Here is a 15,057-nt window from a genome sequence, read left to right on the forward strand (position 1 = left end):
GAATCATGAAAAATAGAATATTTCGATCAGAGGAATGAATTGAGGTTGCAATTAGCATTATATCATCATTTTCAATGGACTAGCACCCCTCGTAATTGGTGAGAAGGCCCTCATTTTCCTTCCCAAGTGGTGTGATTATTTCAAGCACATGCGTTTATCAAAATGAAAATGCACAAGTAGTAATCCTTCAAGAAAGATTATGAGTTATAATGATCCATATAATAAAGAGAGATTTGCACAAAAGTACAAGCCGCACACTACATTGCACCTATGTAACCATGTTTTTAAGTGTACACTAGCATAGGTTTTTTTTTTTTTTTTTTTTTTTTTTTTTTTTGCAACATAGATTGTTGTTTACTTTGCACCTATGTTTTTTATACAAAATTGGGTTTCATCTCAAGAAAAAAATCACCAAGTAGCTCAAATTTTCACGAAATAGCTTTAAATTTCAACCACAACATCAAAATGATATCCCAACAAGCCTCAATCATCTATTTGTCAAAATTTTCAACAAATCACAAAATCCATTTATGAGTTCTCAAACTCTTAAAAATTCCAACAATGGAGTTTTTAACTTTTCACCTTAATTCACCCAACAATATTTAAATTCATGATTATTAACATGAATATCACTTTCAAATTAGTTTCTAACACAGATCTTCTTAATACCATGTTAATAGGTGAAAATAAGTTTCAAATTATATACAAAATATGCTAATTAGATTTTTTGTTAAAAAGAAGAAGAATATAGGCTAAAATTGGTTGAGGAAGTACAACTGAGGTACTTCCCCATAATTGTTTCTATAATAAATATGAACATTTATTTCATCAACATAAATAATATCCCAACCAAGAAAAAATAAAGTTTATATTCTTACTTTGTAATAGTCGTTTATCCAAAATTTACTTTTTTATTTTCTGAGTCACCTTGTTGAAGAAGACGTTATATACTTGTATCATGTCGCTGCTCAATAGAAAAATTATTTACCTAATCCACTTCTTTTCTAGTGATTATAATGGACAAACTTAAATTATTACTTTAGTGGCCTCATGAGTAAGGCATAAGAATATTTTCAACATTTATATTTTTAACGGTCCAGAACAGAAATTTAATACCCATGAGTCCATGACTAACAATTTGTCCTTTAAGAAAGAAGAAATACATAAAAATGTTTGACTGGACGTCAGATATATGACTTTTGAAGGAATAATTGTAAATATTATTCTTATTAATGCTAGAGGAAACGTCCAAGAGTGCACTTTTGCAATGTTGTTAAATTAATAAGTAGTTGGACGTCCGAATCATTATGTAATACTCTAATTTTATATAAGAATGCTGTAATATTTGGTGCTGGAAATGAATATCTATAAGTCAGGAGAGACTAGTGTATTGTATCCACACAATAAAATAGGACCAGAGTAAAGTAGACATCCATTCACAATGAAAAGTTAATTCATTTATTTTTTCTTAATTAGAGTTCAACTTCAACGAACTTTAATAAGATTGAAATAACCAACAAGTTTCATAGTTAGAAATAATTAGAAAATATTTGGAAAAAGAATCAAAGAAAAAAGATATTTACTCATCAAGTAGTAATAGTGACATATAAAAATGAAGAGAGTGATTATTAAGTCTAATACAATAGGTTACCACTTTAATATTTTTTTAATAGTTATATAATGTTACACAACGTCATCGTACAAAAGGTGCACCAAATATTCTTATAGCAAGAGCTAGAGCTCCATACTTCATACGTCAGTTTTTAGCAAGTTAGCCTATTTTAATAAAGGGGCAAGAAGAATATGCCGAATCACTTGTGTAGTGTTTATAATTCCTTGATTTGTAACATTTTTTTGAGTCAAAGTTAATTGAATATACATTTAAAGATTAACCGGCAATAATGAATTGTTTAGTGTTCCTGTGGAATATCTCTCTCTTTTTTGTTTGGGTCAAATCCTGTGGAGTATCTTTTGGAAGGGCGGCAAGCTATTATTTCAGGGGAGAGGACTCCGAAAAAATCTCTTATGTAATAGTACAAGTACAACTATAGAAAACCAACATTAGCTCTAGTTTTAGCACTGAGGCGCCTCGATCTCTATGCCTTTAATCAGAGATTTCAGGTTAAAATAAAAAATCTTACAAGGAGCGTTGTAAGGACGTTTTTACAAGCATCATTTAGTTGATACTAGAAAATGACTTTGGAGTATGTTTGCATGCCTAGTGAGTGGTGACTAGATCTACAGAAAGAGAACAGTGTTGAATTCTCACTAATCATTTAAAGCTCGTCTCAATCCAATATTACAAAAACTACTTAGTTTTCTAGCACTAAAAGTTCGAGACCGAAAGACTCCTCCTAATAAATATTGGACCTATAGTAAACCTTCTAATAATGGATGTCAAAACTTAGTACACATCTTTTATCTCCTATTTTCCCCTAACTTTACAATTACCCTGAACATGTTTTCCAACCATGTCAATCCCCAAAAAGGGTCTCTGAATATGTCTGAGGCCAGGAGTTTGATCCAGTACTCATCCTAAAACTTTATTCTTGTTATCTCTTCTGTTACTATTCCAATTTTATCACATGTCCATATTGTTCTCTTTTGTGTTACAAGATACAAATGCCAGGATTAGACACTACACAAATAGACTGATTACCATCTTCAAGCGTGCTACTTTGAAGATAGAAATAACAACCTTGATTGTTGTTCTCCTGCTAACACTGACTTGCTCTGTTGATTTTAGAGTTGTACCTTCCTAAAATAACAGATGCAACTTACATCAAAGTTGACAACATGATATCTCATGAACAGGGGAAGGAGGACAATACGCATCATTCACACTTCGTAAGGCAATTAATATAAAAATAAGTACTACAGCATATAAGAAAGAAGAGGAAAGGAGACCGATCAACCAACTCTTGAACAGAATCCGTTCACAAATCAGAAAATACTAAGGCAATGGACTAATTAGAAACTTAAATTGCTCAGTCAAGTGCTATACTAGCACCAAAAACTGTAGCCTTGCATTTGCAAGAAAAGGGATGAATTAACTTCATGTGGTATTATGTACACTAGTATATAAAACTTCTAGAATCTGCAATTCATCACCTCTATACAGATTTTCCTAATTTATACAGATGCATCATATGCATATCTATGACGCTAAAATTTTGTGTTAATAAAATAATGGATCAAAGCAGACTTCACATAGCTGCATTTTCCTAATCTGCATTTCTCGGTTTGTGTGTATCATCCTTGTGCGGAGGTCATGCTAATGTTCTCTGTATCGTTCTAATTTTAACAGATCCCCGAAGGGATATCTGGAGCAAGAGCAGCGTGCAAAAACAATACACTGCACCTCTCCACTATTCAAATACTTCTACGAAGCTATTGAAGGGAATCCCTCTCTTGCACCTCCTTCAATGCGTATTCGGTTTATCTGTATGACCATTTTGAAGATTATATTCTGTCAGTATCCTTTGTATAAAACCATCTGACATAACTCCAGCTTCTAGCATGTGGTTATACAAGGACACGGCATCCACTAATTTTCCAACCTTGCAGTAACCATGAATCAAAATCCCATACGTTACAACATCAGGTAATATATGAGTGCTTAACATAGAATTAAACACTAGAGATGCATCTTCAATCATCCCCTTTTTGCAAAGACCATCAATCAGGATGCTATAACTCACAATATTTGGAGATACATTATTCCTGAGCATCTCTTCGAGAAAGTCAAAAGCAGTTTCCATGCAAGAGGATTTATAGTAGCCATCAATCAAACAGCTGTACGTGACGACATTAGGAGATGGACCTTTCTCCAGCATTTCAGAGAATAGTGACATTGCATCATCCATTCTACCTTCTTTGCAGAATGCGTCAATCAAAATGGTCATGGAGATAGTGTTGTACCCAATTGGTTCGTGTTTCATCTCTTCATAAAGTTGAATGGCATTATTCAACATCTTCATGGAGCAGTAACCGCAGATCATAGTGTTGTATGTCACAATATCAGGCGGTGGCCCACACTCTAAGACCTCGTTGAACAGTACCAGAGCATTTTTTAACTGACTTTCCTTGAAAAATGCATTAATGAGAACATTGTACAAGGCTATATCAGGATTTATACCAGTCCTCGTCATCAGCTCAAAAACCTGCAGTCCAGTAGTTAGATTGTTCCATTTGCAAAGCCCATCGATGAGAATGCAATATGTAATAACATCAGGAAGAAAACCCTTTTTGAGCATCTGGAAGAAAAATGCAAGGGCTTCATCACATCTCCCTTGCTCACAGATGCCTTTGATAACTACTGTATGAGTAACTACATCGGGTAATATATTCCAAGCACCCATTTGCATGTATACGTTTACCATGTTATTAACTTGTCTCAATCTGCAAAATCCGTCAATTAATGTGTTAAAAATATAAATATTTGGACTTATACCACTTTTAATAGCTTGGTAAAAGAATCTCATGGCAGCACACATCCAGCCCTGTTTGCAAAGAGCATTTATAATCACATTGTAAACCACAACATCAGGAATGTTTCCCTTCATAAGCATCTCCTTGTACAAACCAAACCCATCTTTCAGCTTCCCGGCCTTGCAGAAACCATCTATAAGACTGTTGTACATCAATAGAGATGGTTCAATACCATGTTTCAACATTTGACAAAACATACCAAGAGCTTCAAGAAGCTGATCCTTTTGACATAAGCCATTCACAAGGATGCCATACGTAACTGTAGTTGGCAGGACTCTTTCCTTTAACATTCTCTTGAAAGTCTGAACACCTTTTGCTACTTCTCCATTTTGGATATATGCATCTATTATAGAACTTAAAATAACTGCATCTAACTTAATGCCTTTATCTAAAGCTGCTGAAAGTAGCTGACCTCCCTCCCCTAACTTCTCGGCCTTAAACAGACCGTCAATCAGAATACTGTAAACAATTAGATCAGGATCTATACCCATTGCTATCATAAGAACATAAAGCCTGAATGCCTCTTCTAATCTTCCCTCCTTACAGTAACTGTTTATTAATGTGCTAAACGTCACAACACTTGGCATTGGACCTTCCTCTAACATCAATAAGAAGAATTTATACATATCATCTGTACACTTACTCTCGTAAAGACTCCTCAAAATCTTATTACATGCAACAATATCCAATGAAAACCCTCTCTTAATCAGTTCCTTATGGAAGTCTAAACTCAGTCGAACCTCACCAATCTTTACAAAACCATTCATCACGAAACTATACACGTCAACACCATGCGTCTGCTCTTTATTAAATCGACTTCTCATGATTCCATAAACATCCAAAACAAGATTAACACACCTCGAATCGACCAAACAACGTAGAAACCTCAACATTGCATATTGTGACAATGGAACACTCATTTCACACATTTGAAAAAACAACTCAACGGATACATCAATCTCCCCAATCCTACAATAATTCTCAAGAAAAAAGCTATAAACAGTACTCCTATTCGACTCGTAATTCCTAAACCCCTTCTCAAACACAGAAACACAATCAAAATACCCAAACTTCTCAACCATTTTACCAAAAACCCATCTTGCAGGATCAAACATACGCTTAAAGAGAAGCAAATGAGCAAGGCAAGCATAAGATTCAAGTGTGTGATTAAGCCCAATAACATTTTCAGACCACTCAAAGAACCTAATTGCCGAAAAGGGTTTTGAGCTAAGATTATAAAGAATTGGTTCAACATGAGTTGGTTGTAAATTGGACAGTGTACGAGGTTCAGGCAATTGAAAAATATCATCTTGGTGAAATGCTGAAGTAATTTGATTGATTAGGGGATTTGATTGAGAATATGTGCGATAAAAATAGAGTCTTGAAAAGGGTTTGAGAAGAAAAGGAGGTACCTTTGATGAAAGTGCCATGGGATTGAGTAAAATCCTGAATTTTTGCCATTTATTGGAGCTGAGATTTTTTCCCTTGGGGCGAAAGGAAGGGATGATATCTGAGCATTTAAAAGGGAGGTTTTCAGCTTCAAGTTCTTGTTATTGGGACATGGGGTTTTACTGGGGTTTTGGTTGGTTTCCCTTTTTTCGCCTTTTTCTTCTTTTTTGGGTGGGTTTTGGTGTTTAAGTTTAGAGCCTCCAGTTGTCACTAATTTGCACTTCGGCCCCCTCAACGTCATGAATTATGATATTTTCTATTTTTCAATTTAATTATTAGTGGAGCACATCTACGATTTTCGAAAATTTACATCAGCTTATTGATAATTTTAGATGAGCTTCAATATATTACTATAATCATTTTTTTAATAGTAAATTTATAAATTATATAATTTGTAGGTAATGAAAATTGAAACAGTTCGTTCATATGTAAAGGAGCCCAAAGAAAGCTATAGAAGCGTTACTTTTTTGTTTTGATGAATTATAGGGCTAGAAGGGAATTTTATTTTATGAGTGAAATTATATTAATTTATCATAACTTAAGTTATAAATTGAAGTGAGGAGAATATGTATTAATTAATTATGAGTTAGTGATAGCAGTGCATATTAAGACACATAGTAAATATACAACAATTCTACTGGTATAAGATTTTGCAAGGGGTGAATATTAATAAAAGTTTGAACATGCGTGTATACACCAAAATAGAAGAGGAAACAAGGACAACAAATGAGTTTTTGAATAGGCGTAACCAAAGAAAGGCAGCTTTAGAAAGCACTAGGTTGAGCAAGTATCGATGGTTTTCCTGATTTATTTGTAACTCCAATATTTTGGTTTTGAACGTACAACTGAACACAATCATGAATCCATGATCAAGGAATAAATATTTCAGAAGACGCACTATCTCTCATCTTCATTAAATTTACTACTACATATTTAGGCAGGTTTAATGACAAAACCAAAAATGTAGCACGAGTGTTCCAGTTTCTGCATTAATCTTTACTCTCTGCCTCGTGCATGAGAATAAACAAGATAACAATATTGTGTCAAAATATTCTGCCAGAATCAAAGAGCTAAACATTTTCACAGAGGAAATTGCAGCAGATTAGAAGAGCAGAAATGAGTTTGAGAAATACATTAAATGCCGTTACAATAGTATTAAACCCTCCTCCATCACCACCCAACTCTTGCAAAAATAAACAAAAAGGAGGAAGAAGGGGAAAAAAAAAACTATGAAACAAACTAGTCACTAAGCAGAAATTGAAGGGTATAACAAATGCCAAGCATGGCTTTAATATCAAGCTCAGTGCAATTCATTCCAGCCATAGCTGCAAATCCAAAGTTATTGAATGGTCGCAATGCCACTGCTAGCAAGTTATACAACAAAGAATATCCAAGATGATGAGAATAATGCTGCATGTTCGGGTATGCCCTCTTAGCTAAGAGCCACCATCCCTGATAAAACGTGCATCAGTTAAAAGGTAATAATTCCGAAAAATCATTTCAGCAAATAAGCAGATTGCGACTTTCAAAAAAGGAAAGGGGAAGCAAATAAGGAGATTGCCAATGCAGGTATCATTTTGATCACACAACCGCGTAATACACGCACATCTTTGTTTTGATGGGTAAAATTGTGAAACTAATTATGTTCCCTGGCCAATGTATCCATGTGTCATATCAGAATTCAGATGCAACTCCATTTCTGCGTCTAACCAACACATCAAATAATCATTACTTCAAAATTCTCAATTTTCTTAGTATTGCAGACCAGCTTTAATAATTGATCAGAACAAGATCATACAAGTGACTAGTTTAAACCAACAAAAGAGTTACTCCTTTGTCCGAGACTCCGAGCTTATCAGTACTGCCTGCCTCTTTTATCACCCCATATTAGGTTGTTGCTATCCTGGAACCAGATGCAAATCTTCGCAACATATATTCCATTTACCTATACTGAAAAGGTGGCGATAGAATTTCAAAATCATCAAAAAGATCAAACTTCACTCCTTATTTTTCTGGGGATAAATTTTCCCCCTCTTTTTGGTTTTAGCCACAATGTGTGTCACCAGGCAAATAAGGAGCACTACATATTAAGAGGAACGAACATCAAACTATGAAAAGATGGGTATAAGATGCTTCAAGTTGCAGCACGCTGAATTTCTCGATGCTTCCTTTATCAGTATTCTTGAGTTACTTCAAAAACTTAACGAAATGAATCCTGTTGCCCCATATACCTTTACTTAAAGGACCTCAGGAACTTAGTTTTCGCTATATCAGAATAAGTACATCCATGTTCTGCTGTGCAACTACATGCCCCTACATCAACCCAAAAAGTACACAATCAACCACACATAATAGAGGTTAAAGTTCTGTAGGTGCACTGCTTAGGGACAACAGCCAATTTGCTATGTCATAACTAAATGTTGCATGCAGTGAATGCTGGTGCACAGTGTGGTCAGTCTACCTCTTTCCAGAATCAATCCCATAAAACAGAGTAGCCTTTTTCACTTCCAAATCCATTCATCTTTTCTTTCTAGAAAGTCCAAAATCCCATCATTAGATATCAATTCACATAAAACCATTTCAAACGAAGTTTAATTCCAAAAAGAAATTTGGGGGATTAAATGGTCAATCTCACTCAGATCAAACAACAGCTCTAATGGCCAGTCAAATGGCTAACAATGTTAATGAGATCAATGGAGTCTTTGCTGAAATTAGAATCAACAGGATTTCAATTCGCTTTTAATGGAAGAAAATTTTGAGTTCTCTAGATCAAAAAGAGAAAACATTATGTTTGCTTCATCATGGTCAGGGGTTGGACTAAGGGATTGAGCAAGTAAAGGTTCTGAACTAACATCAACCCTTCTTTAATATTTTCTCCCTTTTTCGACTTTTTCTACTTCCTTTTCTATTTTTTGGTTTTCCCCATTCTCCCAGACACAGTTGCTTCTAAAATAAAAATTCAAGGCATACTGTACAACATCATCTTCTTGATCCTTGCATGAGTCCCAAGAATATTTTCTACCTTCAACATCAGATTCAATTAAAACATCTGCTAATTTACAGAACTCCTTAGGACTTTTTCAACAACAAACAATATCCATTCAATAGACATATAACAAATAAAGTCTGCATCAAAAGTTTAATCAACCCCTAGCTGATGAACTTGAAGAAGCACATTGTACAATTTTTCGCAACGTAACTGAATATCTTGCAAAAGGCATAGATTTTTTTCTTTAAGTCATTCTCAGATTGAAAAAGAACAAGCAAAAGATCAGCCTAGCTGCATATACTAATAGTAGGCTGTCCAACTTTTTTTAATCAGGAAAAGTAGGCTCTCCACTTACAAGTATCACCATCAGTTAAGATGCATAAATATACTAATTCTCTTTCTTTCCTTCAGTATAAATTTAATCCACTTTCCCAAGTCTACAGGAAAACACCAGCTGGCTGATTTTCGTCACAAACTTTACACGTTGATATTTCTTTACCATCTAGTTCAAATCTAATACTTGGTAAATGGTAATGGAATAATTACTTTTTTCTATTAATTACCTTATTTTGGCGATTGTAAAATATTCCTTTTTTAGATTTTTCTTAGTCTATTATTCCTTGGAAAAATACAAAAGAGTAGATCACTGCACAGATTTTGCAGTATTAGCTTTTTTTCTTCTTCTTTTTTCCTCACATTTTATTTGCTAATTCTAATATGCACCCCATTTATAAGCTTCTTATTATAAGGATGAGCAACATACAAAACTCTTCCCCCTTAAGCTACTTTTTTATGTTTTTGCCTATTTAAACATCTAAATCTTGCCAAACTGTGGTTTCTCAATCAATCTGCTACATGTCAACAGAAAATGCCTCAAACACACTCTATCCTGTATTGGATTTTACTGCGAGGAACAGACGTTGCCCATCAAGCAAATTGTTAAAGCTAGTTACCTGTATAAGTAAATAGTACTCATTATAACTTTTATTTTTTTTAAAAAAAAAAGGTAAACACAGATTCCTAACAAGAGCCGTACTCAATCCAATCATTTCTTTGATGTAACCTGACTCAAATATAATGACAATCAGCTCTTAGGAGTTGACTGCAAGGTAGCTATGATCAAATTCTGTGACTCCACTCATAAGCTATCAAGAAGATGGAACATAGACAGAAAATAGGGGAGGTACCTGTTGCACCAGCTAATATATTTCATCATCAGGGATTTCTGGGTTCAAAAATTTCTTAGGATCTTTGCTGATTTCCTGATAATTCAATGTAGACTTAACCCTTTCAGGAACTGGTTCAAGTGGAATGATGCTATCTCTATCAATAACACCATCAATTAGCCCATATTCTACAGCTTCAATAGGAGACATGTAACGGTCTCTATCAATATCTTTCTGAACTTGTTCATATGATCGACCAGTGCAATTGGAAATGATTTTGGTGACATTGTCCTTGTTATGCATTATTTCTCGGGCTTGAATTTCCACATCTATTGCTTGACCGCTTGCACCCCCAAGTGGTTGATGTATCATAATTCGAGCATTAGGCATTGCAAAGCGCTTTCCTTTGGTACCACCACCAAGGATTATTGAAGCTGTGGAAGCTGCAATGCCAAGTGCAACTGTGGATACATCGGCCCTCACCAACTTCACAACGTCAAAGATAGCCATTGTTGCGCTGGTAAACAAACATAGGCACATCAGAAGAGAGAAAGAGTGAAAATATTTCTACGGAAAATTCGACATCTTTTACAAACAAAACACCATGAACATGTGGAAACAAGCTAAGCTAAACATGTGCCGCAGAAAAGAGTGAAATTTGCAAATTGAAAATCTAAATTTTGATGCATGGGCTTAAAGAATATATAACACGTTCAAAAACAGCTTTCAGCATTGAAGATTCAGAATGTTGGACCTGAATCTGAAATACAGCGAGTGGAGAACTAATTGTTTGTATGCAGTAACAAATAAACTCTCAGTTATCAACTAAAATGAACAGTCAAACTCCAAAGAGGACAAATAAACTTCACATAATGGGGGAGCCAGTGTAGTAAATAGCGAGCGCTACGTCGCTGATAGCGTGTGGCGACGCGAGGCGAGGCAGCTATGCTTTTTTGGTCTGTTGCGTTGCGAATCAGAAAAGGCGAGCGCCTCTGCCTGTGTAGCGAGAGGCGCTGCGAGGCGACGCTATTTGAAAAAACGGAAGAAAAGGCAGCAACTTAGATTAACACACAAAATTAGGGCTTGGGTTTCACTTCTTCTCTTTCAACGACGAGCAGCGACCATTTCTCAGCAGAAAATTTAGGGCTTCATCTTCTTCTTCTTCTTCCATCATCAGCCATCAGCACACTAACTCGGGTATGTTACTTTCTTTTCTTTTCTTCTTCTTCTACTTTCTTCTTTTACTATTTCAGCTGTCTTTTTCTTTTTTTCTTCGCTCTGGTCGACTTCACCATTGTTGTCTTCTTCTTTCTTTTTTCTTCAGTGATCAGCTCTTTCTTCTTTCTTTGCTCTGTTTTTCTTCTTTCTTTGCTTTGTTTTTCTTCTTCTTTCTTTGCTCTGTTTTTCTACCAGAGCTCTGTTTATTTTTTTTTGGTTCTGTTTTTCGACCAGAAGCAGAGGCAGAGCAGAGGCAGTAGCCCTTTCTTTTGTTTGCTCTGTTTTTTCAATTATAGACTTATAGTCTAATAGAGTAGAATTAATTGCATATTGACTTGATAATTTTTTTTCTATAAAACAGCATTGAAATGGCGTCATCCGATAGTAATAAATGAAGAAGATGATAGCCAATATAATGCTAACATTCATGAAGTTGTAGAATTTGAAAATCTTGAAGAAGAATAGATGTTGCTTATTTTAGACTATTAGACTTTAGTTTATGAATCTACTATGACTATCTATTGAGTCTTTAATTTTTGAATTGATATTAATATATTATTGTTATTGAGTTTTTAGTTATATGTATATAATATTTTATGTTTTTGTATAAATTGTCGCTTCACATCAAAAAGGTCAGCGCTTCGTTGCGCGACTCTCGCCTCAGTGAAGCGGGACCTCGTCGCTATTTGTCGCTGCTATCCAAAACATCGGGGGGAGCACAGAGGCTATTAGACACATGGTTTGCAGATAAGGTCAAGAAGAACAAAAAAGGAGGCCCTACATCATTGCCGTCGACCGAGAAATCCATCTGGGGCCAACCCTTAGGACCAACCGTAGCCTTTGAAACTCCGGGATAATGGGCACATCCCTCCACCCTTCTCCACTTAAATACCAGGCTTAGTTCGCATGGTGCAGGGCTCAACATGCGACCTAAGTCACACGTTCCTCAACATTTGCTACTTGAACTAAGCCCTAAGAGCCACTACATCATTGGTTTTTGACAAAATAAGTTTTAAAAAAAAGCAGGAAAAGAGTGTACAATGCCCATTAGATACAACATATCTCCTCTCTAAAAACTGACAAAACGTATGCAAATGAAAAGGAGTTTAAATGCACACTCAGCTCAACAGTCCTAACGAAAATTTCTCTAGACACCAAAGAGTAGATCATATAGACACTATAATTAATTTCTCTATCAATCCCCTGCTTGTTAAAATAAGAAAGGCTATTATCTTTTCTCCCTTAATCAAGGGTAGGCTCTCTAGAGCAACATCACAGTGACACACGCCCTAGTGCTCTTTCAATGAACTCAAGAATCTTGTGAATTATAACCCATGGTATCTAGTCATCCAATTTGGCAAATAAATAATTTTGTTGGCTCCAAAATAATATCAAGTAGTTAAGATTAAGTCTTGGCCGTGTAGGTACTCTTATGTTACGTCTGAATGCTGCTAGGGTTTAATTTTAGTTCGTGTAGAGATTTCTAGGTGAAGGATAACTGCGAGATTCAAAAACATTAGAGAATACCTAATTTAAGTTGAAAGACAAATTAAGTGAGTTGAAATGAAATGGGCCTAAATAGAGTGAAATGGATATACAGGATTCATATAGCCGACCTCTAACTAGTTTGATATTGAGGCATAATAATTGCCGTCGTTCAAATTCTGGGATCATTTCTTTTTTCTCTTCCTAATGTGATACTCTACACTTGAAGATGGAAAACACATACAACATACAGGTTCAATCTTGTAAACTTATATCCGAACTGATTCTAATATTATAAAGGCTGGAAACACCTCTACCTCGAGGTTAAAAGAAAGTGCATTATCACATCGTACTGAGCTTTATGCAGTACACTAGCTCTCCCAATTTAAGTGTGATCCCTGCATATTTCTTTCATCCTTGGCAACACTCATTATCATCCCGTAGAATTCTGGTATGAACCACTTAGTCCACTCCTATTCAACAAATAAATTCCTTCAGACATTTTTATTTTGATAAAGTCCTCAACACATTTTAAAGTCTCCAGACTAAGTTAAACCAGTTAACATGAAGTTTTGCTTCTCTTCAATTCTTAATCTAACCTTCAACTCTTAATCTAATCCCAGCTCCAGATGCAACGGCTTTAAGATGTAATAGAATTGACATGAAGCAGAAACAGTGAATGATTTCTTATCCTTTCCCCACAAGCTAGATTCGAGTCAACAGCTTTAGGTCCATAAGTGCATTCCTTTGAGTGTATATCACCTCTTTTGCACTTCAAAATTCACAATCTAAGAAATGACATTGACTACTAGTACAAATCTACACCTCAGTCCCGAACTAGTTGGGCTCGACTATACCGATCATCCATTGGACTCATTTCATTCCAATACCCAATATATGGTCTCATAGAACAAAGGTGTCACAATCCAACTAAAGCTAGGATCTTTACTTTCTTACATAAATTCTAAATTAAAAGTCCTATCTTTAGCTAATCAATTTTCCTTTTTCATTGGTAACAAATAATGTTCAAAAAGCAAATTTAAATAAAGAAACATTAGCCATGATAATAATTAAAATAGTAAAAAGAAGAATATATCGTCTTATAGGACAAAGGTATCACAATCCAACTAAAAGTAGGATTCTCAATTTTCAAACATAAATTCTAACATTAAAAATCCAATCTTTAGCTACCAATTTTCTTTTCTTCGTTGGTAGCAAATAATGTTCAAGAAAGAAATTCAAACAAAGAAAAAATAGCTATGTTAAGAACTAAAACAGTACTTAAAAATAACATATTATGGGGCAAATACTGATAAGTAAAGAGATACCTGAGGGAGCCACCAGGGGAATTAATAAAGAGCCTAATATCTTTAGAGGAATCCATAGCATCCAACAACAAAAGCTGGCTAATAATAGCATCAGCAATAAAGTCATCAATTTGACTACCCAAGAAAACAATCCTCTCCCTAAACAAAAGCCCCATTGCGTCGGCTTCAGCGCCGCGCATAGCCGTATCCGGCGTTTGTGGGGCCGACGCAAGTAACAACGACAACTTATCATCCTCACCGGTTTCAAAATTGGGGTTTAGAATTAGGGAATCTGAGAAGGGGGTTTTTGAAGCGGGTTGTTGGTGAGAAGAAGTAAGTGAGGACTTGAGAGATGTTAAGGGGGTTTTGCGAGATGGGTAAGGGCAAAAAGTTGGCGAGAGCTTAGGAATAGAGCTTCCATGTCGGAGATTGAGGGAGGAACAGTGAGGAGATAGGGAAGTAGAGAGAGTGAGAGAGTCCATGGCTAAAGGAGGAAGAGAGGAGAATTGTTTGGGGTAAGGGGATGAGGAAAGGGGAGATGCTTTTCACTGAGTTGAGCACAGAAGAAAAGACTGTTTATTGTTTTGGGTCGGATAAGGCCGGGTGTTTGGTTAAGGTTTTAGACTTTTAACTTAGCATTTTTTGTTTTACTAAAGTTTATAGTTTATCCTTAATAATAATTTTAATTCACAAAATATTTTTCTCAAAATAAATTTTCGGACTTTCTCTTTGTTCTATACTCGTTGTTCATCATTTTTCTTTACAAAGAAATTTTTTAATTTATAATCTTTTATCAAAAAATTAAGGGTATTTTAGTCATTTTAATAAAAGAACACAACTTATAAGCACTTTTCTGTCAGACCAATCAGGCGTTTATTATCAGTTTCAGCACGTCTATCCAAACACGTAAATATTTAATTAAAAAATAAGTTTCAGTACTTAAAAATAATTT

At 35.2% G+C, this 15,057-nt stretch overlaps 2 protein-coding genes and 1 non-coding gene across 4 annotated transcripts; all 3 read right to left on the reverse strand.

Moving 5' to 3' along the window:
- Positions 1 to 3,045: 3,045 nt before the first annotated feature.
- On the reverse strand, positions 3,046 to 6,073 carry LOC104112486 (putative pentatricopeptide repeat-containing protein At1g31840). Its single transcript, XM_009622420.4, has one exon. It carries the CDS (start codon positions 5,919 to 5,921, stop codon positions 3,423 to 3,425), a length of 2,499 nt encoding a protein of 832 aa, XP_009620715.1. The 5' UTR covers positions 5,922 to 6,073; the 3' UTR covers positions 3,046 to 3,422.
- On the reverse strand, positions 3,221 to 3,321 carry LOC117280616 (U6 spliceosomal RNA). The gene has a single exon (XR_004511153.1). It is a non-coding gene; the product is annotated as a U6 spliceosomal RNA (small nuclear RNA).
- Positions 6,074 to 7,017: 944 nt separating the features above from the next.
- Positions 7,018 to 14,701, reverse strand: LOC104112485 (ATP-dependent Clp protease proteolytic subunit 4, chloroplastic). 2 transcript variants are annotated; one of them, XM_009622419.4, is made up of 3 exons: positions 14,127 to 14,701; positions 10,117 to 10,612; positions 7,018 to 7,392 (listed from the first exon to the last, which is right to left on the reverse strand). In XM_009622419.4, exons 1-2 carry the CDS (start codon positions 14,585 to 14,587, stop codon positions 10,129 to 10,131), a joined length of 945 nt encoding a protein of 314 aa, XP_009620714.1. In that variant the 5' UTR covers positions 14,588 to 14,701; the 3' UTR covers positions 7,018 to 7,392; positions 10,117 to 10,128. The 2 variants fall into 2 exon arrangements, with proteins under 2 accessions (XP_009620714.1, XP_018631980.1); XM_018776464.3 differs by lacking the exon at positions 7,018 to 7,392 and adding an exon at positions 7,686 to 8,253 and having other exon boundaries at positions 14,127 to 14,697.
- Positions 14,702 to 15,057: the final 356 nt, after the last annotated feature.

This window comes from Nicotiana tomentosiformis, chromosome 8, assembly GCF_000390325.3.
Source record: "Nicotiana tomentosiformis chromosome 8, ASM39032v3, whole genome shotgun sequence".
Lineage (NCBI taxonomy): Eukaryota > Viridiplantae > Streptophyta > Magnoliopsida > Solanales > Solanaceae > Nicotiana > Nicotiana tomentosiformis.

What these genes read in the sequence shown, in the direction of transcription:
- LOC104112485 (XM_009622419.4), bottom strand. Translation starts at nt 14,587, where the DNA reads ATGGACTCTCTCACTCTCTCTACTTCCCTATCTCCTCACTGTTCCTCC. An exon ending in TCCCCTGGTGGCTCCCTCAG is followed by an intron (nt 10,613 to 14,126) that starts GTATCTCTTTAC and finishes TTTGTTTACCAG; the next exon opens with CGCAACAATGGCTATCTTTG.
- LOC104112486 (XM_009622420.4), bottom strand. Translation starts at nt 5,921, where the DNA reads ATGGCACTTTCATCAAAGGTACCTCCTTTTCTTCTCAAACCCTTTTCA.